Source organism: Pagrus pagrus, assembly GCF_965226575.1.
Source record: "Pagrus pagrus genome assembly, chromosome: 20".
Taxonomy (NCBI): Eukaryota; Metazoa; Chordata; class Actinopteri; order Spariformes; family Sparidae; genus Pagrus; species Pagrus pagrus.
Genome location: NC_140207.1, coordinates 10,302,470 through 10,330,102, shown reverse-complemented (window position 1 = coordinate 10,330,102; position 27,633 = coordinate 10,302,470). Strand labels below are relative to the sequence as shown.

At 42.4% G+C, this 27,633-nt stretch overlaps 1 protein-coding gene across 3 annotated transcripts; it reads left to right on the top strand.

Moving 5' to 3' along the window:
• The first annotated feature begins 136 nt into the window (after nt 1-136).
• Nucleotides 137-24,761, top strand: myom1b (myomesin 1b). 3 transcript variants are annotated; one of them, XM_084340443.1, is made up of 38 exons: nt 738-947; nt 3,610-3,744; nt 3,855-4,029; nt 5,042-5,199; nt 5,373-5,465; nt 6,476-6,564; nt 6,822-6,863; nt 8,259-8,420; nt 8,527-8,688; nt 10,161-10,302; nt 10,793-10,992; nt 11,102-11,155; nt 11,256-11,380; nt 11,944-12,127; nt 12,214-12,388; nt 12,472-12,593; nt 14,450-14,914; nt 16,548-16,744; nt 16,834-16,960; nt 17,200-17,384; nt 17,462-17,576; nt 17,654-17,810; nt 17,895-18,001; nt 18,082-18,126; nt 18,220-18,356; nt 18,453-18,597; nt 19,266-19,325; nt 19,618-19,685; nt 19,781-19,894; nt 20,447-20,506; nt 20,776-20,863; nt 21,013-21,051; nt 21,145-21,250; nt 21,410-21,573; nt 21,769-21,805; nt 22,021-22,043; nt 23,037-23,092; nt 23,267-24,761. In XM_084340443.1, exons 1-38 carry the CDS (start codon nt 775-777, stop codon nt 23,525-23,527), a joined length of 4,947 nt encoding a protein of 1,648 aa, XP_084196569.1. In that variant the 5' UTR covers nt 738-774; the 3' UTR covers nt 23,528-24,761. The 3 variants fall into 3 exon arrangements, with proteins under 3 accessions (XP_084196567.1, XP_084196568.1, XP_084196569.1); XM_084340441.1 differs by lacking the exons at nt 738-947; nt 3,610-3,744; nt 3,855-4,029; nt 14,450-14,914 and adding an exon at nt 137-271; XM_084340442.1 differs by lacking the exons at nt 738-947; nt 3,610-3,744; nt 3,855-4,029; nt 14,450-14,914; nt 20,447-20,506 and adding an exon at nt 137-271.
• The last annotated feature ends 2,872 nt before the right edge of the window (nt 24,762-27,633 follow it).

Here is a 27,633-nt window from a genome sequence, read left to right as displayed (position 1 = left end):
CATCGTCAGAGACCTGCACCCATAAATGTGTTGCACTACGGGAGCTGCCTGGCCCCCCAGCACTCTTCTCTCAGCTATATTTATCTCCACCCTCACCATATAAGGCTGTGACTGCTGCTTGGACACTCTGGCGAGGGCCAACATTATTTTTGTTGTGTAGACCGCAGCCCTGTACGCACCTACCTGTAGGTTTTGCCGGGATACAAGCTTTAAGTTTGGAGTTGGACCATCTTTTCCTTTGAAGCTTGGAGTTTGGGGCTTTGTGTCCAGGGTAAGGAAACGGCAACTGTCGTGCAGGGATACGACGTGATAACACAGGTTGTAGCTGGTGCATATGTCTGTCTTAGCATGCTGAGAAAAGTGCCTGATTGCCTGAATCCTATATCGTGTCTTGCTAGCTGATGTTGCAGGTTTGAATTTGCAGATTTCATGATGGTTAAAAGAAGACTTAACCTGTTTTCTTTTCTTTTTGATCAAGGAAATCATTTGCAGTTTTTGGCTAAATATAAATATAATTTCTCTATAATATTATTCATGTTGTAGTACAGTTTATTTTTTCAATCTTGAGAGCTAAATTAACTATCCATGTTCAACGATAAAGAACATGTTGAAGTAAATGAAAGCATGGCGAGCTTGTTAATGTTAATGACACCTGTAATGTTTAAAGTTCAGTGAAAGTCATGATGCTCTTGAACACTAACCAACCACGCAGACGAACAAATAGGCAGCAAGAAACTCAGAAACCCAGGGCTCGTACCGGCAGCGGCCTGCACCATGTCTGGATCTATACCGTTCTACCAGAAGCACCACCTCCACTACGACCGTGGCTACCGCAGCAAGGAGACAGAGTCTAAACTGAGCCAGTACCAGTCCAGCAGCAGATCTGCCGCTGCCAGCAGCAGATATGCCGCTGCCAGCAGCACCTCCACCACCAGCAGGAGCAGGGGGTAAGGAGGAAGAAGAGGATTGTATCTTCATGATCAGTCTTTCACACAGGAAAACCCTCCAGCTCTCCCCTTTAATGCCATCTCCCTGCCCGACTGATCAAGTTCACCTCCTGCCGCAGCTTTGGGATCATCTTTCCTGCTAATCATTTTTCCCCCTGCTCTCCTTCACTTTGATAAACCCCTCACACACACCTGAGGATCACTACTCTTCATGTTTTTAACAGCTTGAATCTCTTTGCATGTTGGCTCGGGGGTGCCCTGTTTGCTTTTATGCATGCTGACAAACCTTTACCTCTAACACTCATATTCCTAAGTAACACATATGATGGGAAACTTGGCTGGGTTACAGTATATGACGTAGATTGAAATAGAGTCTTGACCTGTGCATACCGTGTTGAAGAGAAAGTACCAAGTGGCAGTGTGTCCATCTCACCCTCCTGAAATCTGGTGTCTTTAACATTCATTATTATGTCATGGAAACTTAGTTGCGTCCCTTTATTTCCAATAGACATGAGGAGAGTTGTTGTTCATCGGTGGTCATTTCTGTTGCCCTAATTTGTGTAGTTGCTGTTTGAGTAGAGAATATCCCTGGGTCAAATGAGTTGTTGTTGGTGTATGTGTCTGTAGTTAAATTCACTGAATGAAAATAAACAGTTGATGTCGCTGTGATAATGTATCAATAGAAAGGGGCTTTGTCAGGGCGGGATAACAAAACACCCAATTACAGCCGATCCTATCTTTTTTAGTGCCTGGCAAATCTTTAAATACCCTGGCCTGGAGAGTGTGAACAGGTCAGAGGGGCTTAGGTTTGACTAACAACATCTGATCTTGGCCTTTACACTTGCTGCTGGGCAGCCCACCAGCCACCAAATCTGCACTGCGGTGAGAAAGGGAGAATTATGATGTGGTGATGATTTAACAGTCAGGGTGGTTACGATATTGATGAGACAAATACATTAATGTAATCACGAACACTGGATTTGTTATATGAGGTAAACTTTAATGGTTTTAAGTGATGAAACCAAAGCTCCCCATATTATAATCAGTTTTAATGGGAGTTGTTGCCGTCCTGGGGGCCTCATTACAGAAACTTTCAAAGTCTGAAATCCGCTCTTAACTCAGTTTAGGATGACAGTCAGGATTTTTGGTTTTAGATAAACATGTGTCCTAACTGCACTAAGAAATAATCATATTTTAGGATAGGAATTTAGCTGTTACAGAGTGAGAAATCCTATGTTAGAATAGCTTGTCATAAATTCAAAATCACTGCCACTAACTGTTAGCCTACTACGTCTGTATGGCAATAACAATGACTATGGGGAACAACATGAAATATTAGGATTGAAAGGCTACTCAAACTGTAGGCCTAACTGTTAGAGAAGCTAACACTGATGTTAGCCTGTAAAATAATTTAACAGTGATGTTAGCCTGTTGTAGAAGCTAACACTGTTATTAGCCCGTTGGAGACCCTAACACTAAGGTTTGCCTGTAAAAGAAGTAACAATAACATTAGCCTGTAAAGGAGGCTAACAATTATGTAAGGCTGTTTGAGAGGCTGTGACTGATATTAGCCTTTATAGAGGCTAACGCTGTTGTTAGCGTTTGGAGATGCAAACACTGATATCACCCTGTTGAAGACGCTAAAACCTAAGTAAGCCGGTATAAGGAGTTAACAATGACGTTTGGCCTGTTTGAGAGGCTATGGCGGATATTAGCCTGTTGTAGTGGCTAACACTGATGTTAGCCTGTTAGAGACGCTAACAATGAGGTTAGCCGCTTGCTTAAATTTCCTTGAACATGTCTTAATGAATATCTATCTTCCCGTCCACTGATAGGATTAGCTAGTGCTCAGACTTATCAAAGCTAAAATTAAACACCCATCTTTTCTTGTCAACTAGCCGGAGCAAATCTAGCTAGCCAGTGACGAGTGAAGTGAGACAGCCGTTGTCATGGATACAGGGAGTCTGGTGTACAGTCCTGACACAGATACAGGCGTGACAGGACATTAGGAAAGAATAATTGGAAGATGGGATTTTTCCGAAACTTCACTTGAGACAGGACAAGAAGTTAGGGACATTTTCTGTAATTATGCCCCTGATCCTGGAGAGTCAAGAGAATGCAAATGGTCAGAGCTAAAAGGGCAGTGGCCCAGATTGATATGGGAGAAATGAGGGCAGTTGCCCTGTCACCCTTCTTGCCCCTGCCTCCTTATCAGGTTCTTGTTATCTCATACCCTGAGCTCCCACCCCAAACTCTCACAGTGCTGCAGATAGTGTTGCCACGGACAAAGTGTTTGGTGCCTGGCCAAAAATCTAAAATTAAACGAAAGCAGATAGAGAGAGATAATTGTTGTATGAGGGTTTGTTTGTGTTGTAATGTCAGGTGTATTCTCAGGTGGTATGTGTTGCTGTAGTATCATACTAGATATCAGCAAGTGTTGTGTTTTTCGGGGAACCAGTATTCATATTGTCTTTTTTGTTAGATTGTGGAGGTGTTAAAATGTTTAATATCCAAAACTAAATCCTCTTCACTATTTTCCCTACTGAACCTTCATCTATAGCTCATCTTCCCTCACCTTGGCTTTGTACCCACATGTTGATGTTATGTTATTAGCTGCACTGTCTGGCTGGGTGCCAGGCTGACGGTACTCTATATGTCCCAGACTTAAAGTGTCTTCACACTCTGGGCTGGAGGCAAGCCGACTGAGCCCTGTACCAAAGAGAGCCAAGCCAACTTACTTGGCTGTGGATAAAGAGAACCAAATCATCGGCTATGTAGTGCCTATCTTCAGGGGCAGGTAATGAACTCTTCTGGAACTCAAAGAATGTTTTGCAAAAAGTTATTTCAGTTTTAATGATATGCCTTACTCCCCACGTCCATCCCTGGCTCTGCTCAACGAACTCCTAGTCAAGAGTTTGCAACAGGATTATCGGATACAGAGCAGGCGAGGGTGAGGGACACTGCTGCATACATGGCTCGCAGGGATTTGTTCACCAGTGGCCTGGAGATGGAGAGGTCAGAGCTGATCTCCAGGAGGGAGGCCATGCGTGGGTCGGCCGAACGCATCTCCCTGAACAAAAGGGTCAGTGGGGGAATTATACACGTAGCTGTTTTATGGTCATGCAGAACATCTTACATCACATAACATCAGTGACGTGATGTAACACTGGCTTTGTGGCTACAACACAGCAGAGAATCTCAGTCATGACATCACAGGCTTATTCTATTTGTGACATCACAGTTGAGCATTCTGGTTCATGACATCATTGATTAGATTTTGTTGCTTGTGACATCACAGTAGACTATTTAGTTTTCATGACACCACAGAATGGCTTTTTTTTAATTTTAAATTTTTTTATTTTTGACCTCACAGGAGACCATCTTGTTTCATTACATCACAGAATACCCTTTGTTACTTGTGACATCATCGTAGACCATCCTGCTTCAAGGCATCTCAGATTGGATTTTGTTTAATGACATCACAGACTGCCTACCGTTACATGTTGCATCACAGTAGCAGACCACTCCTTTGTACACCAGAATATAACAGAATTATATCATCTGCATATTTGCGTATGTAATTGCAGTACAGCTAATGAACATGAAGTGCCTGTGGCTAAGTGGTTACTACGAATCCTTACACAAGGGAGTTATTTATGTCCCTGGGTGATTATGTGAAGTAGTATCAGACCATTCATTAGGCATCATAAAAGCAACAGACCCCCCCAACGGTATTTATCTGTCTCCACTCTGCCAGATAGCCTTACTACTGAGTGACAAATTCCTTAGGAGATCGTGTTTCTTGAGACACAGGGAAGCAGTGTCCCACTGGTGTTGTCATATTATGGGCTGACTCACTGGATGCACAACTACACGGGGCCCCTGGCTATTCATGGGCCATAATGACAAACAGTCACATTTAAAACTTGTTTTGTTGCATGTAAAGATTTGGTGGGATGTTGCTGAATTTGTGTATGTTTTTGCTTCAACCTTGCATTTTGAATTCCTGATGAAATTATGGGGATTTTTGTAAAGGTTTGGTTTGGTTCAGTTGTCCTGAGTGATTTAAAGCTTAAGGACTGTTCTGTTTGTAGATCCATGAACACGAGGAACATTTTAAGCGCATGAACGAAGACAGCCTGATGCATACCCCTGAGTTTGTGATTAAACCACGCTCCCACACCGTGTGGGAGAATCAGTGTGTGCGTCTGCACTGCACTGTCAGCGGCTGGCCCGATCCACGGGTCGTCTGGTAGGTCACAGACACACACCACCCATAACGTATCCATATATCTGTCCTTTCTGTCCCCTTTACATTCTGCTATTCCTTTGAGCTACATCTAGTTTCCATTGGCTTTATCGTTTTCCTCTTGATTCTGTTTCCTCTGGTCTATCTTCTTCATTCTTTCTGCCTCCCACTACAAGGTACAAAAACAATGTGGCAATTGACCCTCTTGCCAGCCCTGGCAAGTATAAACTTGAGAGCAGATACAGCGTCCACTCACTGGAGATCAACAGGTAGGTCTAGCTTCTCCAAAAAGCCACTGAAACATCTTGTGCCAAAGTTTAATATCCATAAAATGTCACCACCCTAATGGGTTAAGAACGTCCTGGAATTCGCATACAGCTTGTGTATACTTTTTTTTTGTTGTTGTTGATTATTTTGATAATCACGCCGGTGTTTTTGACTTGTAAGGTTAGCCTGTCAGCTAGCCCGGAGAGCCGGTCACCATTCTCTCCGATTTGTGCTTTAAATCCCTTGTCCAGCAATGAGGTCGGAGCTTTACGGCTCGCTTTCACAATATGGTGTGCAACAGTCACTTTTGTTTTTGGCAGCTCTTCCAAGCACTAAGTGTAAAAAAGAGCCTATATTAGCACGAGTCGGGGTCATGCCTATGTTCCCACAGCCCAATGGTCCCACAGCCCTATGTTCCCACACTTTTTGGGTTAGGGAAGGGGAAGAGGTTAGGGTTAGGGTTAGAGAAAGGGAAGGGTTGGGTTTAGGGAAGGGGGAGAGGTTAGGGTTAGAGAAAGGGAAGGGTTGGGTTTAGGGAAGAGGAAGGGTTAGGGTTAGGGAAGAGGAAGTGGTTAGGGTAGGAACATAGGGCTGAGGGAACATAGGCATGCTCCCCATGAGTCTAGCTATTGTTGCTAACGGTTATCTATCCATCCAAAGGATCAAAAATGTTAAAAACACTATATACAAAAACAAACGTTAAGCAATATTAACAATATATACAATGCATGACTGTTGTTTTCTATCAAGTACTGCACACCACAGATACGTTCATGTACAGAGACCCACACCACCTGGTGCAGATGACATCATCCCTGGTGTCTATTTATTGCCGGAGTATTCCTGGTCCAGAGTTATGGGACGCTTTACAGTCGTGGGCTCACATAGTTGGTATTATTTACATGGTTGAGAGGGTTGAGGTTGATGTAGGGGAAGGGAACTGTACAGAGATCCTTAAGAGATAGAATGTGCGTATCATGGACATTGATCACCTGATGCTCTCTTCTTTCAGATGTGATTTTGATGACACAGCGCAGTATCGGGTCTCTGCTATGAACTCCAAGGGAGAGCTGTCTGCTTTCGCCTCCGTCGTTGTTAAGAGTAGGTTTCAGCAAGTCTTAAAACCATCACTTTTCAACGCTCTTGACACAAACAAACTCTCAAAGACAACTTTCATGATCACATAATTATGGAAAATCATAAGACAATCACCATAAATCAGTACCATCACTGTGTAAAGTTTGTAATAGGTCTCAAAAGTAGGGCCAAATGTAATTTGAATTGTGTCATAACAATTAGATGCCTACTGTAGTTCATCACTATGTATGTATTAATAGCAACTGCTGCTATTTCCACAGGGTTCAAGGGTGAGATTGATGAGGGCCTGCCAAAACCCAGACGTAAGTGTGAATCTACACTATATTTGTCTGTTTTTTGATGCTGTATTGAGAATTTAAAGCTGCATTGATTACTTTATTTCCACTATTAACATAGTTTCATCGAATGAAGTTGTTATGCTGGTTTGCTACATGCTAGCAAACAGTGCTAATGTAGCTCTGTTTTGGTCTCCACCAACTCTTGAGAAAAACATATCTGTCTATCTTTGATTCTCTTCATGAGCTAGTTGCTAACTCTGTCTGTCTGCTCTTTGGCACTGTGCATGTACTGTACAGCTGCTTTATCAGAGAGAATCAGCTCGCTGTGGTGGCCCTGAGAAATAAAACACAACAACATTTCACGGGCAGCACATTCTCTGGCTGTAAATCCAAAATAATGAGCTAAAAGAGAATAAAAAGCTCCACAAAGCTAAACAACTGTGGAACAATGTTCTGTAGGTTAGTGAATGATTTCAAATTACACAAAGCCTTTTGTTTTTATGTTAATGTAATGCAGCTTTTATGTCGTCATCATGCTTTTATTGTTCATTCTCAAAATATTATTTCATATTATTAACATTACTCATGTCTGCTCATACATAACTGACCTGCAGTGATGAGTGGGATGAGGTCGGGTGCTGGAAAAGACAGCGCTTGCTACGGCACTAACAACTTCTTTATTTTCTTAATGCTGCTGCTGCAACAATACAGGGGCCAGTACTGAAGGTAAAAGGGTCACAAAATCTGGTTTGAAAACATTTGAGTGAACTTGATGTTTCCACTGACCACGTCAACTGTGTCCAAGCATGACCACTCTTGTCTGTATAGAAACTAAAAGTACACAGTAATCTCCTCTTAGTTTCACTTTGTATGCATCGACCATGTTTCGAGTCTGCCGTCTGTCAGCTTATGTTCTCATGAGGTGGAACGTCTGCAAGATTTTCAGCGACTGCGCTGCCGTAAGATTTGTCTTCGGGTGCATCTGCATTAAATGATGGAACATTTTGCTGACATTTGATAGTGTCTATGTTGTCTTGTGTTTGTATTTTATCTTGTGTATGTATAAGTGTTTTTTTTAAATGAATTCAACAGGTGAAACACTGAATGTTGAACATTTTCACGTCTATTGCGCTTCACTTTTTGATGCATGACACCGACCTGTCGTATTTCCTCCACTTCTTGTTGTGATCACTGTAATGAAGTTTCAGAGTCACGCTTTCAGTCTGTATTTGTTTGTTCCCTCTTCCCCATCTTCCTGTGCCTGGATGAAAAATGTCGCTATAGCTTATTGTCATGTTTTTATTTTGTTTTTTGCTCTGTGGATATGATTATTGATGTGATCATATTCTGTATCTTTCACAGTGTCATGTTGAGTTGAATGAAGTCATCTGAGTCTACTGTCTCCTGCTTTGTCTGTAGATGGCCCAGTGTCGGAGTATGGCATCACCTTCAAGACTCACATTGTCGATAAATTCAGTGTCTCATTTGGAAGAGAAGGTGAGACAATGAGTCTGGGATGTACGGTCATCATTTACCCTGCCCTGCACCGCTACCAGCCAGAGGTCCAGTGGTACAGAGACGGTAAGCAGACGACTCCAAGATGTGGATTGTTGTACCAATTTGCATGTCATTTTCTTTAGCATATTAGAAGTTCATGTTACTGAGCCATCCTCCATCTTTTCCCCAGATGTTCTGCTGTCTGCTTCTAAGTGGTACCACATGCACTGGAGTGGAGATCGAGCCACACTGACGCTCACACACCTCAACAAAGAGGACGAGGGGCTGTACACCCTGCGTGTTACCACCAAGTCTGGATATGAAACCTACTCAGCCTATGTCTTTGTTAGAGGTGGGTGCACCTTATCTTGTGTTAAAAAGTTAGAAGACACTATAACTTGTGTAAAGATGGCTGCTATGGGGGGTAAATATCTAATTTTCGGAAGTTTTCTACCTTTAAATCTAAGCCCCAACTTGGGTGAAAGTCCTGGGCCTGTCTGACCCAACCTCCTCCCTTTTCGGACTTGTCGCTGTTTATACTACTTCACCCGACTTCCTCCTTTACTGCCGTAATAACTTCTAACAAAAAATGTAAACATAGGTTGTAATACTGCTTTCACAGTCAACCTATATGGTTGTTTTTTTTGATGGCCTGTCTTAATCTTGTTCCAGTGTTGCCTCCAACATTGAGACTCTTTCGGAGGACTCTAATCTCTGGCTCTGACTCGTCCGTGTCCGTGTCTTCAAGCCTTTAATTCTATAAAATGTTACGTATCTAAAATATCCTCCCACAGACATTCTCGCTGCTGTTCTAGTCAACACATCTTTAATGCAACCTGATTCCCTCAGCTTTGTTTTTTTATCAAGTATGTCATCAGATCAAGGTCAAAGTCACAACAGCACGTCCTCTGGCACATGATGACAATACCACATTTAATAGTCAAAGTGTTTGAGTATGAGTGAGCGGTTTTAAATAGGATATATCTAATAGAGACACCACTGAGTGTCAGCTCCCTGGCATCTGTTTGAATACCATGGAAAAAGTGGTCAGTGAAGCTTATCTTTGCTGCCTTCAGAGACAATCTGACCTTTGAAGCTTCTGCTTCTCCTCATGTTGGAGTATGAACACGCCAGAAAATAGACACTGTTGTTCCCAGTGGTACTGCTCGGGGTCGCCCGGTAAAGAAAAGGCCAGGTACAGTCTCCATAACAAAATGCTATATGAGCCTGGCTGCAGTCAGGCTATTCTCAGAGAGCTCTGCTATGGAATGAGTCTGGCTGCGAGCGCAGATAGATACTGTAAATATCTGCTTCAAGGAGAAACAATAGGCTGCCCAGTTTCCTTACTGCTCTTTGTGTCCAAACACACTCTGGTTATTATTATCTCCTCTATCCTTATTTTCGCGTGTGGTCATTCGATGAGCAGAGTAAAATACCTTATTCATAGGTGGTAAAATGGAGGCTACATTTGTACACATGCATGAGTGAATAATGATGCAACTGCTGTCTGTAGTGTAGTCATCACTACAGTAGGTGCCCTGGCTTTACCCTTATGTTTCTTTAAGAGTCACCTCTCTTATCCCCTTTCACTCCGGGGCGGGCTGCTGCTAATTCTGTCCTCCTGCCACTGAGTGCTCTCGGCTTGTGTTTGACTTAAGGACCTGAAACATTCCTGGCATGAAGCACAGTTCAGCACAGGGCACAGAAGAATCAGTTCATTACAGGCACATCAAAGATGAATAAATATGAAAAACACAACCAATGGGACTTGTTCAAAGTGTGTGCTCATATTGATAATCCTGACGGTGTTTCTGTTTGTGTTAGACTCTGATGCTGAGGTTGAAGGAGCTCCCGGTGCCCCTCTGGACGTCCGCTGTCTGGATGCCAACAAGGATTACATCATCGTCACCTGGAAGCAGCCAGCTGTCGATGGTGGCAACTCCATCCTGGGCTACTTTGTGGACAGGTCAGCCATGTTGCTGTTATGTATTACTCAAACACAGCTTAAAAAAGGTATTTCCATATTATCAAATTTATATTTCTATTAGATCTCAGAGGCAGATATTGTACTTCCTACTCTATATTTGTCTGATAGCTTCAGATTCAGTTTACAATTTTTGATCCCGTCCAGTGAAAAGAACGTGTCTCTAAATGAAAAATTAGGTGATTTCGAATTAGAGTTTTTCTGATAAACCGAAGGATGAAGGGACCCCAAGCAGCTACAATAGTTTGCTTTGAAAACTATAAACCAAATTGGATTAATACCAACAAAAATAGATCAACCTACAGAACACCTTATCAATAAAAATCAGAGGAAAAACAGACTGTATAGTATTGGTGACTGGCAAGTGAGAACATATCAGATCAATACCTGTAGCACTGCTTATCACTAAAGGTATTCCTACATTTGAATAAAAACCTCAGCGTGTAAGACTTATTCTGTATTATGTGTCCAGATGTGAGGTTGGAACCAAACACTGGATCCAGTGCAATGACACTCCGGTTAAGTTTGCCCGTTTCCCCGTCACCGGCCTGGTGGAGGGCCGATCTTACACCTTCCGTGTGCGTGCTGTCAACAAGAGCGGCATGAGCCACCCGTCCAGAGTCTCCGAGCCGGTGGCTGCCTTGGACCCGGCGGACCGTGCCCGCGTTAGAGGTACCATACAGCAACCAGTGTCCTATTTAAGAGCTTTCATGGACACATTGTTCCTTTTGTTATGTTTTGAAAATATGGACATGTTAAAACTTGAATAAACAACTGCCAGGTACCTCTGCTCCCTGGACCGGACAAATCATTGTCACAGAGGAGGAGCCAGCAGGTAGGAAACTTATTTTTAACACCATGAATTATGCCAGTGGCATCAAGGTCCCATTTGGCTGATGTGTTTAGGGACCTAATTCTTTATCTCTTACCATCAGAGGGCGTTGTTCCTGGCAGACCTCTTGAGCTGCAGGTGACAGAAGCAACCAAGAACTATGTGGTGCTGAGCTGGAATCCACCTGCAGGGAAAGTCCTTGAAGGTGTCATGTACTACGTGGAAAAGGTAAATTAAACCTATTTACACACCACAACCTGTTAAAGGTATACCACGCCCGATTTTGTTGTTGCTGTTGGTGAACAGACCATTCAAAGTTGGCCCCTTCTGATTGAGCAGTGTTAGCGAGAACAAAACAGAAAATCAGATAAATAAAACACTATTTTCTGATCATTTTGTTTTAAGTTAGGTTCTTAAGCACAAATAATTATGCCCACACCTCTGAATAACATCCAGATTTTGAGTGAATGCAGCCAAACTGCACACTTCCATCATGTCCGCTGGTTTGCTCTCTGCCCTGCCTGAGTGTGTGTGTGCGTGTAGCTCAGCCCCACCCTCTATAACAGACTGAGAGCAGTGAGAACGGAGAGCCCCCAACACAGCAAAATACTAAGAAAATAAGAAAATACATGCAGTGAGCAGCACAGTTTTACTGGGTCAGAATTGATGATTGAGTGGGATTAGTTTCGTATGAGTATATACTTTGTGTTTTCTTGCATAGTATACCTTTAACTACAATTGTTACATGCCAGTGTTTCTGTGAGAGCTGACCTTGCGTCCTTGTTTGTCAGTGTGTCTCAGGCACAGACAGCTGGCAGAGGGTGAACACAGAGATACCAGTCAAGTCTCCTCGCTTTGCACTGTTTGATCTCGCCGAGGGGAAATCCTACAGCTTCCGTGTCCGCTGCTGCAACTCTGCCGGTGTCGGCGAGCCATCTGACCCAACTGAGGCCACCATGGTTGGCGACAAGCTCGGTTAGAAAACACAAACATGCACACATGCATCGTAACAGCAGCAACGTTACATTTTTGGATAATGACCCAAATTTTCTGGTCAACAGATATCCCATCTGCCCCAAGCAAAGTTGTCCCAACCAGAAACACAGACACATCAGTGGTTGTGTCCTGGGAAGCATCACATGAGGCCAAAGAGTTGATCGGTTACTACATCGAGGCGAGCATGGTGGACAGCAATGTGTGGGAGCCGTGCAACAACAAGCCTGTGAATGGCACCAGGTAAAATTACTCCTCTTTCTTTTCATCTGAGGTTTATAAAAAGCCAGTTGTTAAATAGACATGTATTGCTGGTTAATTTGCAGGTTCATCTGCCACGGTCTGACAACTGGAGAGAAATACATGTTCAGGGTGAGGGCTGTGAACGCAGCAGGACTCAGCCAGTTCTCCCCGGAGTCTGAGGCTGTAGAGGTGAAGGCTGCTATTGGTGAGTACATCTGAGGTCTCATAGGATAATAATATTCAATTTCACAGTAAATATTTGAGCTATCTATGGTGCTAACTGAATTTAGCACTTTTTATATCATTCCCACAGACTGAAATAAACAAAAAGCTACTTTTTCGACTATTTTAGAGAGAAATCATCATTGTTGTTAATTTCCTTGTGATGATGTTGTAGGTTGCCACTGTTGTCTTCACTTCTTTACATCATCTACACTCCCACACTTTCTCCACCATGGTTCCACTCTGTCACCCTATTCTGCACCGTTACGTGCCGCACTTCCCTGTCCAGTCACATCCACCCCCCTCCACCCTCCTCCTCCTCCTCCCCTGCACAGCCTGAGGCGGGGTCAGGACTTGTAGACTTCCTCTAATTTGGGTCATTACGACCCAATTCAGTGGGCGTTACAAACCAGTCCAATGTCACACACCACCACCACCAACCCCCTTTTCCCTTACCTATCCTGGGCACAAGACGTGTCGGCAACCCCCCACATGGTGCTAAAGGTACCAACACACACGCCTCTCCCACCCCCACCGGTGCCCCTAAAATGCCTGACTTTCTCTGTCCTAACCTCTCTCTTAAAAGCTAACCTGGCATTGGTATTGTTCTGTTTGGGTTAAAAATACACACAGAACATCATAGTCATACAGTTGTTGTCAGATTGACCTACTTTTCATGTGATTGGGTGGATATAATTTGTATTTGGCCAGCATAAGATAATTAGGGCTATTTTTGTTCCATTTTGGTGGTTTTCCCCAACAAGAAATGAAGCTTTATTCTAGTGCCATGTAGTGTGATTGAGAAAGACAGGGCAATGAGCTCACTAAGTTCAGACTCATGATATCATATTTAATGACTGATAACTGATGGATGAGCAATTCCAATATAATTTCAGCTCCTCACAGTTGGGACTATTTTCCTATTTGAAAATCTGCCCTGTGATGAAACATCTTTTCCATTGTTTTCCTTTAGAAAAAACTCTTTACACATATAAAAAACACACAATGTCCCAAACAGACCAATCCAGCTCCTGTGATAATTATCAGATGCTCTTTCTGACCTAACATGAACATAACATAACATAGCCTCTAGATGTCACTCATTCACTGGCTAGCTTTGTGCTGAGCAGCATGCTCTGTTTTCCCTCATGAAAAACACTTGCCAATGGATTTTTTTTTGCAGTCTTGTAGGCAGTAATTAGGTAGGCTAATAAGGCAATAGTTAGCTTCTCCAACAGGCTAATATCAGTGTTAGCTTCTTCAACAGGCTAATATTAGTGCTAACCTCTCCAACTGGCTAAGATCATTGTTAGCTTCTCCAACAGTCTTATATCACTGTTAGCCTTTTCAACAGGCTAACATCAGTGTTACTTTCTCCAGCAGGCTAACGTCAGTGTTGGCTAATCCAGAAGACTTGCATCAGTGTTAGCTTCTCCAACAGGCAAAAACAATCTGAACACATAAATCATTAATCTTTTGAGTGGAGGTCTTGGAGATTAAATCCGTTGGCATTGCTACTAAAGTACAGTGTTTTTTCAGTAAGGGTTGGTGCAAAGCCTGCACATCAACACTCATTGGCTGCTCTACTTCACTCACCTGCATATTTCATAATCCCAAATGAAGCGTACTCACCTCCTCACACAGATGCCACTTGTTGGTCATCTTGTCTTCATTTCCTCTTCAGTCAGATGAGGACATTTTACTGTATTTGCTGATGAACTGAATATTGCTTTCTGTCTCTGTGTTTCTGCCCGACTTCTTTTTGCTCTCTAAATGATCTTGTGGATGTATGTTTTTTTGAAAAAAACCTCTTATGCTTTTCTCTGCTAACTCCTGTAGGGGGCGGCATTCCTCATGGTGTGTTGCCGGAGATGGGGCCGGGGGGTAACGTGGGCCAACTAACCGAGCACAGGCCACGCTGGACGGGCACGCATGAAACTGTCCAGTCCCCCCCTGACACTAAGCAAAAGCGCAATAAAGCTCAGACTGACACTGAAGCCAGGGAGGGGGCCGGGGCTGCTAGCTCAGGCCTCACCAACCCCGCAGAGAGTAAAAGCAAAGGGGGCAAGAGAGGCAGCGTGTCCTGGGCCCCTGACCTGGCAAAAGACCTGATCTCAGAGTCTGTGTCAGACTCAGTTTCTGACTCACTTACTGACATAGCTGCACACTTAGATCCAGTCCCTGCTGAGGTTCAGGATCAGGCTGTAGAGACAGTCAAAAAGCCTGAGACCAAACAGGCACGTAAGTTGTCAGTAGGTGCTTCTGGTAATCGGGAGAAAGCGAGGCCGAGGAGGGAGTCGTCAGGTGAGCACCGGTCAGAGATGGAAAATCTAAAACAAACCACAAAAACTCCATAAAATTTCCCCCCACTGTATTTTACCCTGACTCTACATATAATTATCAGTTGTTGAAGTGCTCTGCTGGTATTCTTCTCTTTAAGGTAAGTCACTGTGCAACAACACCAAACTTTAACTCAACAAAGTCACGCTTGTCAATAGTTTTGCTGGTCACCACTTTCCCACAACCTTCTTCTCTCTCGGTGGCTCGGCATCAGTCACCTGCCACCTCAGGACCTGCCATCACATCGAGTACCCAGAGCACTTTAACACACAAACACACACACACAAGTATGTCATGGCAGGAGCCAGCTAATCACACCCTGTACTTGAAAAGTGGGTCATCCAACCAACACAAGAGCAGAACACTTGTGACCTGAGACCTTTTTGGTAGTGCACTACATGTGTACCTCTTCAGATGTCCAGCTCTCGGGCACTTTGACCAACTTCTCCACCCCTAAATAGGGGAGGGTGTCATGTTCACCTGACTATTTGTGTACGACAGGTCAAATTATTATCATCATGTTACGTGATCCTGCTTTTCGAGAGACCTTTTGCTCACAGGCACACCGTCACCCAAGTCCCAGAAATCACTGCGGCCTTTGTTGACATTTTCTTACCACAAATCTTATGTGATATTTAACCATTTTATACATTTTAATTGATAGTACAAAGGAATAGTTTTATTTTTTTGGAAACATTCTTATCTGCTTTCTTGGCAAGAGTTAGACAAGAAGATTGATACCATTCTTGTATCTGTGCGTTAGATACAAAGCTGCAGCCAACAGTCAGTTAGTTTAGCTTAGCTTAGCATAAAGACTGGAAACAGGGGGAAACAGCTAGCCTGGCTCGGTCTAAATGTAACAGAAAAAAAATCACCTACCAGCACCTAACATCAGTGTTAGCCTCTACATCAGGCTTACACTAGTGCTAGCTTCACCAACAGGCTAATATCGATATCAACTTCTCAAGCAGGCTAACATCAGTTTTAGCTTCTCCAACAGGTAAACATCACTGTTGTCTTTTTCCAACAGGCTAACATTAGTGTAAGCCTCTAACAACAGGCTAGGTTTTGACTCTTCGGTCTTTGTACAGATTAAACAAACAAAATACAACATGCTAACATAATGTTAGCTAACTGCCTCGTTAGCATACAAACATGAGAGTGGTATCGGTCTTTTCTTATTTTCCAAAATCTCAAACTATTCTTTTAAGCAAACAATACCAATGCCTGATATAAAAGGTTGAAGGTGCATTGTGTTGTTGGTTACAGCAGGTTTTCACTCACTATTGTCTTTAATCCAGTATTGATGTCATTCTTGGCTGTAAGACAGTAAGTAGTAATACCTGCTGTAAACAGAACGGCTCTCAGTAATGTGACGCTGAAGCTCAACACCATCTACAAACTCATGAAATGCAATTTTATGAGTATTTCAAAGAACAAGGATTATTGATGAATCAAAGCAGCTGGCTTGAGGTGTAAAAAAAAAGGTTGGAAATTAAAAGTATCACCTCATTGTAGTGCTTCAGTTTCCCATTACTTCACCCTGTTCCCCTGCCGAGCCATCATGTTGTTAATTTGTAGTCCTCTGTCATCGCAGCCTCTCCTGCTCCACCCTATGGCATCAGTGTCCTGGAGTGTGTGCGCGACGCCATGGTGCTGGGCTGGAAACAGCCAACTTTCATCGGCGGTGCTGACATCACCGGCTACTTTGTGGATTACCGTGAGGTCATCGATGGCGCGCCTGGGAAGTGGCATGAAGCCAACATCAAGTCTGTCAGTGAGAGGGCCTACAGGGTGAGTTGATTTCAATTTCAACCCAGATATAGTTGGGTTCAGGGCAATTTCCTAAGCAAGGTTCTGTCTTCATGTCCCTTTGTCTTCAGGTGTGTGACCTGAAGGAGAATAAGAAGTACCAGTTCCAGGTGAGGGCAGCCAACATGGCAGGCGTCGGCATCCCATCACTGCCCAGTGACACCTTCCTGTGTGAGGAGTGGACCATCGCCGTGCCAGGTTGGTATCTTGTAGTATCTGCTTTAAGTTTTGTAATAAAAGTTTTCATAGCAGTGCTTATCGGACAATATATCTTCAATATATCTGTGAAAGGCCGATATGTGGATCGGGCTTGATATCACATCCTCAACTTTACTTGAGGAAGACAGAAGAAATCAAGAAAGCAGAGTGCAGGCAACATTATCAAACTTACTGATCTACAGTGTTTTAGCCCCGTGTACTTCTGTTTTGGACCACAGGACCCCCGTACGACCTGCAGATCAGAGAGGTGCGTAGCGACTCTCTGGTGTTGCTATGGAAACCACCTGTGTACCAGGGCCGCGATCCGGTCAACGGGTTCTACATCGACATCAAGGAGGCGGAGGCGCCGGAGGAGGCGTGGAGAGGAGTCAACACTAAGGCTACGGAGAAGACGTACATCAAGGTCGCCATCATCAGGCTGAGAGAATCATTCACACGCGTGTGACAGCAGCTGTAATCTGGTTATCTTTTCTTCTCCAGATTAAGAATCTGAAGGAAGCAGAGACGTATGTGTTCCGTGTGCGCGCTCAGAATAAAGCCGGTGTTGGAGCGACTTCGGATGTGACGGAGCCGGTCCCAGCTCTGACCAAACCAGGTGAGAAAAACAGTCAACTCCTGGTGAATTGCGAGCTAATTGTTTCAAGCTCTAACACGTCCTTCTCCGGGTTTCAGGCACTAAGGAGATAGTCGTGGACGTCGATGATAACGGTGTCATCTCCCTGAACTTTGAATGCTCTGAAATAACCCAAGACTCCAAATTTGTGTGGTCCAAGAACTACGAGGACATGACAGAGTCATCCCGCCTGACCATAGAGACCAAGGCAAACAGGTGAGACGACACTGAGACTCTCTGATCAACACGCCATCGCTCACAGTTCTTAGTTATGAACTCTTACACTGTGTTTCCCTGCAGGTCCAAAGCTGTTTTCAATACCCCCGGGGAGGAGGACATTGGCATTTACTCATGTCTTGTGACCCACACTGATGGTGCTTCATCCAGCTACACCCTCTCTGAGGAAGGTAGGTGTCGAAGTCCATAAGAAAATCACACGTTTTAAGAGCTGTTCTGTTTGTGAATCTCTTCCTCTCGTCTGTTTCAGAGTTGAAGAGGCTGCTGGTGATCAGTCACGACCACAAATTTCCCAGTGAGTGTTTCAGCATCACGTGTCAACATCGCTGCTGTTTTTTTTAAGTATGTCATGGACCAAAACTGTTTTATTCTTCCTCTTCCAAATTAGTTATCCCCCTGAAGTCAGAGCTGGCTGTGGAGCTGCTGGAGAAGGGTAAAGTTCGCTTCTGGCTGCAGGCGGAGAAGATCTCCGCTAACGGCATCGTCGATTACGTCTTCAATGATAATAAACTCTCTCAGGGAGAGGTCAGTGAACAAAAAGTGAAATGAATCCTCAGTAATTTGCATTCATTCATATATATATATGAATTCTGTTTGAAATGTCTTCTCTCTGATTTGCAGAAATACAAGATGAACTTTGACAAGAACACCGGTGTGATTGAGATGATCATGGAGTCTCTGACCCCAGCTGATGAGGGCACCTTCACCTTCCAGTTGCAGGATGGGAAGGCCACCAACCAGTCCAGCTTGGTACTGATAGGAGACGGTATGTTCGGTCAATCCAGAAGAATCCTAAAGTGGGGATATAAGATAACTGATAATTTTACATTTCTTCCTTCAGAAGGAAGCTTCAGGGAGAGTTTTCTTTAGTTAAACGACTGTTATAGAGTATAAAACCCATAGAGAATCAGTTTATATTTAGTGTTTGGCATAGAAATATAATTAATTTCAGGAGTTGTGCTAGCTCAGATGGTAAAGCAGATGTCCCATGTACATAGACTCTGTCCTTGCTGCAGTGGCCCCGGGTTCAAGTCTGACCTGTGGCCCTTTGCTGCGTGTCACCCCGCTCTCTCCCATCCCGTTTCCTGTCATCTCTAAACTGTCCTATGAAAATAAAGCCATAAAAGTCCAGGAAAATACTTAGAAATATAAGAAATATAAATTATTTAAAGTGGATATATTGAGATTATATCAGCCTTTTCAAAAACCTAAATTAGGTTTAATATGCACAGCTGTGATGCAGAACTCTGCAGCTCTAGCTTCTGGCCACTGGGGGGCAGTAAAAACACCTAAGAGAGCTCAGAAAGCCAGCTTGAGCAGTTTCTACCAACTAACAGTCAGGCTATATTCCTGTACTGTCATAACAATCAGATGATAATATGATAACATAACGACATGATACTGTAATTGTGTGCCTACTCTTTATATTTTCAGTGTTCAAGGAGCTGCAGAAGGAATCAGAGTTCCAGAGGAAAGAATGGCACAGAAAGCAAGGTATGACACACTATTATGAGTATTTATGTCATGATTTTAGTATTTGAGTATCCCAGAGCCCAAGGTGATGTCTTTCAAATACCTGGCCAACTATCCAAACTTCTTAAAAGATATAAAAAGCGGAAATTACTCATACTGGAGAAGTTGGAACCAGAAAATATAGCCTAAAAATGATTAAAATGATAAACCGATGATCAAAATAGTTGCAGATTGATGTTCTGTTGACTGAGGTAATGTTTCAACTGGACTGGAATTGATTTTGTTCTGATTTTCATTATTCTGACTGTTCCAGGTCCTCACTTTATCGAGTATTTGGGTTATGAGGTGACACCAGAGTGCTGCGTTGTGCTGAAATGCAAGGTGAGACAGAGCTTTAAAGATTTTTTAAAGAAAGACGCCCTGCACTCTTTTAAAGAAACACTGTCTCAGAGTGTTGTCACTTCGTCGCATTTCAGGTCGGCAACATGAAGAAGGAGACATCAGCGCTGTGGTACAAAGACGGACGCGAGATCAAAGCTGACGAGCACCTCGGCTTCACCGAGGGAGTCCTGAAACTGGAAATAGCGCAGGTAAAACATGAGGAAATAACCCTGTGTGACGTGTGGATTCATGTATATATGTATATTTCTGTACTGTATTATTGTCCCTGAATTCATTTGCATATATGAATGTAAACACACAGCTCTGTTCAAGTCCAAAAATATACGGCGCCTTCATATTTTCTGGAGCATTTCTCACCTCAGTGTTGGTCCAAAAGATGAGGTCATTGAGTAAGTTGGAGTAAAAAAAATGGAGTCGACAAAACATTTATTTTTTTACTAATTACAGCTGGAAACTCCTAAAAACTTCTGTTACAAATAACCAGCATTAAAATAAACTTAACATATCATATTTAAAGACCTAACGATGCCATTCATTCACACAGATATCACTTTCTTCTCTAACTCTCCTGTCTTCATCTCTTTAATTTCATCTAACCTCTTCTCCATTCTGCGTCTTCTAACTCATTCCCATCTCACTGTATCGTCTCTACACGTCTGTCCGAGTGGCGTTCAGTGTCATGACATCCCTCCAGGAAGCCTAACACGTATAAACATGATGTCACATGTGTCCCATTTCAGCGCGACTCCCCTCCAGACACAGCAGAGTATGCCGACAGCCTAATCTGGAGAAGACTAAAAGTTGGGAACAGTTATCTGTTGTCGTCACGGGCCAACGGCCGCTTCTGGTTTTGCCGTTCTGCCTTGAGAATGCTTTTTAGTTGATTGTCGTTAATTGATGTTTGTTTGTTTGTTTGTCCGTCGGCTTTTTTGCTTTCGTGTCATATCTATGTTTTCTGCAGCACCCTTAGCAGAAGAGAAAACGCTTGCCTTTTCAGATGAATACAAATCATATTCCTGTTCAGCGTTGCTTTTACGACTGAGTCTGACGCTCCTGTTCTCTCCGTCAGATTTCCAAGAAGGATTCTGGGGTGTATGAGGTCGTCCTGAAGGATGACAGAGGAAAGGACACTTCCAAATTGAATCTGACAGATCAAGGTAACCTCTCAGTCACAGTCACACATTAAAGGGTAACAGTAAAGGTAATTTATCAGATTGCATGCAGCTTCCTCTGGAGCCACAAAAGGCTTTATGCCCAGTTATCTCCAGACTGCTGAAAATCTATCACTGTGTATTTTTTCTTCTAGGTTTCAAAGACTTGATGAATGAAGTTTTCAGTTTTATCGGTAAGAAGATAAACACATTGTCACTGTATAATATGGTCCCTGATTCTTTTCAAATTTGCATTTTACCCTAAATGAATGTTATTTCATTTGCAGCTAACTCCTCCACACCACTGAAGATCACAAGCACAGATCAGGGCATCCGACTTTACACCTTCGTCAGCTACTATAACGATTTACTCCAAGTGACATGGCACTACAAGTACGTTCTGCACGTTGTGCACATTTGGCATTTAAACAAATGAGTTACAGCCAATCTGACCTCTGCACATAAGCTGATTACTTAAAAAGAAAAAAGTAAATTGGTTTATTGTAGTGTGATTTCCACGTCACTGAGCTGTCTGTATCGCCTCTCCGACAGGGACTCGGCCATCGCCTTCTCTGACCGTATAAAGAGCGGTGTGGTCGGGGAGCAGCTGTGGCTGCAGATCTCCGAGCCCACAGAGAAAGACATGGGCAAGTACGCCATTGAGTTCAGCGACGGGAAAGGTGGCCTGAGGAGGACTGTGGAGCTGTCTGGTCAAGGTGAGACCATCAGTATATTACAAACATCTCTCACAACCATAATGATTGTTGTGCTACAGCTCCAAGTTGCTTGTTTGACTTTTTCAGAGAGCAGTTCGGCTTTTAAAAGTGTTTTTAGGGCATTTGATGACGAATTTCATGCTCTCTTGGCCAATAAGCCCTTTTGAGACTCAACCTTTTTCTTTTGTTTTGCAGCATTCGACGACGCTTTTGCAGAATTCCAGAGACTCAAGTAAGATACCGACTACAAGATAACGATCACATTATTAGCTTCATTTAGCCGACATGACATCATGCATGCTGCTCGTAATTTTAACCTGTTGTTTTTCTGTTTCGAGGAAATACACAAGGAACTAAACATGCAGACAAAGCCTCAACTTTCACTTCTGTTTCTCAGCACCTTTGACCTAATTTGTTGTTCCTTCTTTTTTGTTTTTACCTCATCAGAGCTGCTGCTATTGCAGAGAGAAGTAAGTGATTGTGTTCAAAGTGGCTTTGTGGCTGGCAGATTTTTGGTCTGAATGTGGTGACGCTGTGAGCTGCGATGGCTGAAACGTAATCTTTGAGGGCAACTTCGACCGTTAAAGTATGTCTATGAAAAGTGCTTGTTTTTGCCACTGACATGAGGGAGAGGATCCCTACGGAGTTGACCTTCTTGTTATATTACAGAGTAAGACAAGAAACTGAAGCCACTATATCGCCCTCTCCAAAGCCGTCAGACTCCCTTGAGAAAAACAATAATTTTACCCTACAGAACACAGGAGTTGCTGGTCTAACGCTGCTACGATTGGTCAGTTTCTTTGTGTTATTGTGTGAATCTGAACTAAGTCTTTTTAACACCGAAGTCACACAGCGGCAAAAACAAGCACTTTTCAGTGAATTTACTGACTGTTGAAGTTTCCCACAAGGATGCCACTCAGACTGTTTGTTGAGCGACCTCTGAGAGGAGGCAGAATATCTTGTTTATGACCCAGCTGCAACATAACTTGTAGTTTTCTAATGAAATTAAATGTGAATAATTGTTTGAATGCTGCAACTGTACTTTTGGTGTCTTGTAACCTCAGTAAGGTGAGGCAGTTTGTGTGCATGACATGACAATAAAAGAAATCAATCAATCAAGGACGTTGAAGCCATCGCAGCCTGTTTCTCAGCTGCCAGCTGAGGTGATACTGGACCAACTCCAAAACTTTTTGTAGCCATCAGTCATTTAGACCCCTGAAATATGTAAAAATAAATAAATAAGTGGTTTTAAAATACTGCAATTACCCTTTAACTGCCAACATAATAGTTGCACTTTTGATGACTTACTTTTAAAATTTGCTTTTTCCCCTTTCAAGCTTTTATATTTCTTAATTTTTTTTCTTCACAGTGTGTTTATTGTATGGAAAAGCACTTTTCTTTTTGTAAGTGTCTTAAAAATTAAGTGTATTTGTTGTAAATATTTTGAACATCGTTTCTTTCAGATCGTGCCCGGGTAGCAGGAGGCCTGCCTGATGTGGTCACTATACAGGAGGGCAAGGTAAACTGTCTGTTTATTCTGATATCATACACCTTAGACGGCACGATAACCGTATCAGAGAGACATTATGTCATGTGTCGTGTTCAGTTGTCCTCAAGAAAGACACTGAAGTGACTCTACATGCCTAAATGTTATTGTTATTATTTCATAATATGATGTCTGTCCTCTTACCAGGCCCTCAATCTCACCTGCAACATCTCGGGTGACCCCGTGCCAGAGGTCACCTGGCTGAAGAACGACAGAGAGATCACGTCCGACGACCACTGCATCCTCAAGTTCGAGTCGGGCAAGTTCGCCAGCTTCACCATCACCGGTGTAAACACGTCGGACTCTGGCAAGTACAGCATCCTGGTGAAGAACAAGTACGGCACAGAGAGCGCGGACTTCACCGTAAGTGTCTTCATCCCTGACGAGGCGGGCGGCAAGAAAAAATAAAAGCGGTCCAAATCTTGTCGTAAATATGTATAAATGAAAAAGCACTGGAAACAGTCACAGGAAGAAGAAAAAGGCCTGAGGGTGTGTGAGATGTTTTGTGTAGAATATAAACTCTAGAGGTGCTGAATCTGAAATGAAACGTCCAACAGTTCAGAGAGAAATCCAAGAGTGTGGTTATGATTTGTAACTTAAAATAATCATAAATATGTGCTCATTTGGTCCAAAGATAGCAAATCTAACTGTGTGACATCATGTCCACTCAAAAATGTTACTGTTGCAATTTTAGTGTTTGTTTGTGCGAAGTTGCAGAGAGGTTAATTCATTTTACGTGACTTAATTTTAACGTTACTTGACAAAAGAAAGCCAAAGACGATAGTTTCAGACATGTTGTGTTGTTAAGTCATAGAAAAGAAATGATTAAGTTAGCGTGGAATGTCTTTAAAAACGCCAAATGAATGTTTTTACATGTTTCATCCCATTTAATACAAATTATGTGTATTTTACCGCCAGCTGATTACGTTTTAAAAGCATTTTTCAGACGCTTGAAACATGCTTGAGATACAGAAAGTCAAGACGTTGCATGTATTAAGTGTTCAGGTTGGTGCATTCAAGTGCGTTGGGAATCTGCATCATCAGAGTTTTTAGATTCTGCAGCCCTGCATCAATTAGGTTGTTTAGATACCAGGTAACATAACCTCCATGAAAATCAAGACATGGTGGTGTCGTTGGACAACTTTCACATCTCTGCTAAGTGTTCGCTAAGCCCCAAGGTCGTAAGCTAGTTAGCTGAACATGCTAACGTTAGAGAAGACCAACACACGGTTTATTTCACTCCTCACATTTTTAGAGTAGAAGTAGAAGTACGCATAATTTGTTGCAAATGGGCTAAAACATGATGATTTACTGTAATGTGCCATTTCATCAGATTTCACATTCAGTCCTGTTTTATTGTGATTCACAATCATTTGAATGTCGTGATCATGACATCACTTCCTTGTCTCCCTGTCGGTAGTCAACACTGTACGTTTGCCCTCTGTCATTATTGATATCCACCATTGTTCCCCCCTCCCCTTCACAGTCCTTCAATAATGATTATGATGCCTCCTTTATTTATGATCTTGATGATAATGACACCACTGTTATGAAGATTGTTAGATCACCTAGTTATTATTGAATCACTTCCTATTGCCCTGTTTCTTGATGACACTAATAAAAGCGAGCATGTACTTCCCCACTTCCTCCTCCTCCTCTTCCTCTTTGCGTTGTCTCACTTTCCTCCACCCTCCACTATTCACACTGTTGTTTTCAGTTTACTCTCCCCTTCTTCACTCCCAGTCACGATTTCTGTAGACCTTCGACTGCGAGAAGATCAACCACCACCAGCATGGAGACAAACCCTCTCTCTACTGCAATAACCACGGTGTGCTTGATTTATGACGCTCTGGAAAATATAAACTAAAAACTCACTGATAGATGGGCACAAACAGATCGAACAAAATCAAGCTCACCAGAGTGTAAGTGAGAGAAAACTAATGCTGTTTCCCCTTGTTGTCGTCTGGTCACCAGCATCCAGCGGTACAGTCATACATCGATTGATGTTTGTGACGTTAAATACTCTTAAAATAAGTAGGATCCCTCATTATTAAGGGCCATTATCCTCTGAAATCGACAATACAATACCATAGGCTACTTTTGGCCAGTGGCCCATCATTTGGGCATCCTTAAATTATTAAACAAACAAGATACGTGTTTTTTGGAGATCTTTAGAGTTGCTGATAGGCAGTCTTCTTTATCTTTGGACGGAGCCCGGCACGCTGTTTCTGACGTTTTAAGATATTTCCAGTCTTTATGCTAAGCTAAGCTGCTCCTGCTGATTCTTGAGAGCGGGGTTGAACAGTTTTTTTCTCGGCCACAGTAAAAGTCATACAGTAATTTCATGGAATCAACTAAGATTTTCTCACTAACTTAACATAAATATACATGTTTTATTATTAATTTCAAGTCAATTTAACTTCATCATCTTAGTTTTTACTGTCAAAACTTTAAAACAAGTTCTTCCGACTTGAAGTCTTTTCACTTAAAATCATGAGTTGAATAGATGTAGTTCAATCAACTAATTCAAATAAGTTGTTCATCCAACTTAATATCTTAAGGTTATTGAACTTGTTTCCTCAAATTAGGTTAAGTTAAAATTCATTTAAAGTTGTGTTGACTCAAATGTGTAAGGCTTGATTTACATTTTTGATTGTAGTCGAATGTATCTGGACTTTTTCACCAATCATACGTATTTTTTGGCCTCATTGAACTTCCTGGGTAAGTAGTGGACATCATTCTTTGGATGGTGTGATAGATTATTTCAGGCTTTTATTACATGGTGACTTCTAACCCCAGTTTTCTCATCTCAGGTGGAGGTCATAGAGGGAACACCTGACTTGGGTATTACTTCATATTGGACTGATGCAGATGGAAATGTGGTGTACAGCCCGAATACCCCGGTGGAAAAGATGAAAAGCCCAGTTACTGGGACGAAAACGCAGAAGCGAAAGGGTGAGAGGGCGCGAATGAGACATTGCCGTACGGCTTAGGTGGTGACGTGTTTACTAACGATTGTTCTCTTGCAGACTCTGTAGCGAAGACACTTGCCATGGACAAGGCTGAAGACAAAAAGGAGAATCAAGTGCAGAAAGATGAGGAGAAAGTTGCAGTCGAGGCGTCAAAATCTGAACAAAATGAAGATGCAAAAGAGGAGACTGCTGACCAGCCTGTGACTTCTGACCAATCAGAAGGCCCCGAGCAGCCTGCAGACACAGTGAAGGGGACTGAACCTCAAGATGAGCCTCAGCCAGAAACACTGAGTGAATAAAAGTATTGCGTATCTCACATATACGTACATATTATACAAGTTTGATGTGGGCTTTTGTGCTTAATATGATTGATGTGTTTTCATGATCGCAACTATTATGTTGCATTTGCTCTTATTGAATGTTAATGATAACAATATTCCACATTTATGTAATAGAGTAAGTATCTTACGGATTATATTATCTTTTATATCATAATAAAACCTCACAGACCACTGTTTTTACAATGTATCTGCGTTTGATTCTGATATTTTGCATACCGTGTGTATCTTTTTCATCATATTTGCTTGAATAAAGGATCTGTTGACATATTTGCTGATTTAAATGGTCACCTGTAAGTAAATATTGATACGATTTAGGGGTGTACAGAGTGACACAGAGGCTAACAGAGGCGAGGCACTCGGTAGTCGGAGGGAAGAACAAAGTAAACAAGAAATTCATGGAGTGAAACAGATCAGTCGCTTCAACTAAATACGAAAGATGTTTTTATGCCATTGACTGTACCTTAAACCGGCCAGTCATAGTCTGACTCAGCTTGTGTTTAACGGGGAATCGAAACTTTCTACTTCCCCTCCAGATTAAGTTTGGTGACACACTTCCGTTTCATTGGCTGAGGATTCAGGTTCAGCCGAAACTGTGTTGTCGAATATCTGCCCTGCTGAACCGTGCTGGAGCAAATCCCAGACAAATCCATCCCACCCGCAGGGCTGCAGCACTCCGACTCTTTTTACTGATTGTGACCTCTCTGACCTCCACATGGAGAGTGGAAAATTATATTAACTTGCCGCACTTCATTTTAGTGCAGACAAACAAACGTGTTCTTGTTTCTTTTTAAGCTCTCTTATCTGTTTGTAGCAAGGAAGTGAATCTTGAATCGAACAGCCTATATTGAAATATGTGATTTTAAGGTAGCTTCATCACATGAAATCAATTAAGTCAGATGCTAGTTACACTCTCTCTAATGCAGGACAAACAATAATAATAATAATACATTTTATTTAAGGCGCCTTTCAGGACACTCAAGGTCGCCTTACACAACATATAAACAATGATTTAAAAGAGCAAAGGACACATATAAGTGCAATAAAATGTTTTTAAAAAAAGTATAATGAGGGAAAGATCACTAATTATAGGTAATTAAAGTTTTTTTTGTTTTTTTTTAAACCTTTATTTAATCTCGAGAATCATTGAGAGCAAGCTCTCATTTTCAATGATGTCGAGAGTACAAGTCAGATATTTACAACA

Coding starts and splice junctions, on each gene's coding strand:
- myom1b (XM_084340443.1), top strand. CDS start 775: ATGTCTGGATCTATACCGTTCTACCAGAAGCACCACCTCCACTACGAC. Junction 4,030..5,041: donor GCATCTCCCTGAACAAAAGG/GTCAGTGGGGGA, acceptor TTCTGTTTGTAG/ATCCATGAACACGAGGAACA. Junction 17,811..17,894: donor ATAGAGACCAAGGCAAACAG/GTGAGACGACAC, acceptor GTTTCCCTGCAG/GTCCAAAGCTGTTTTCAATA.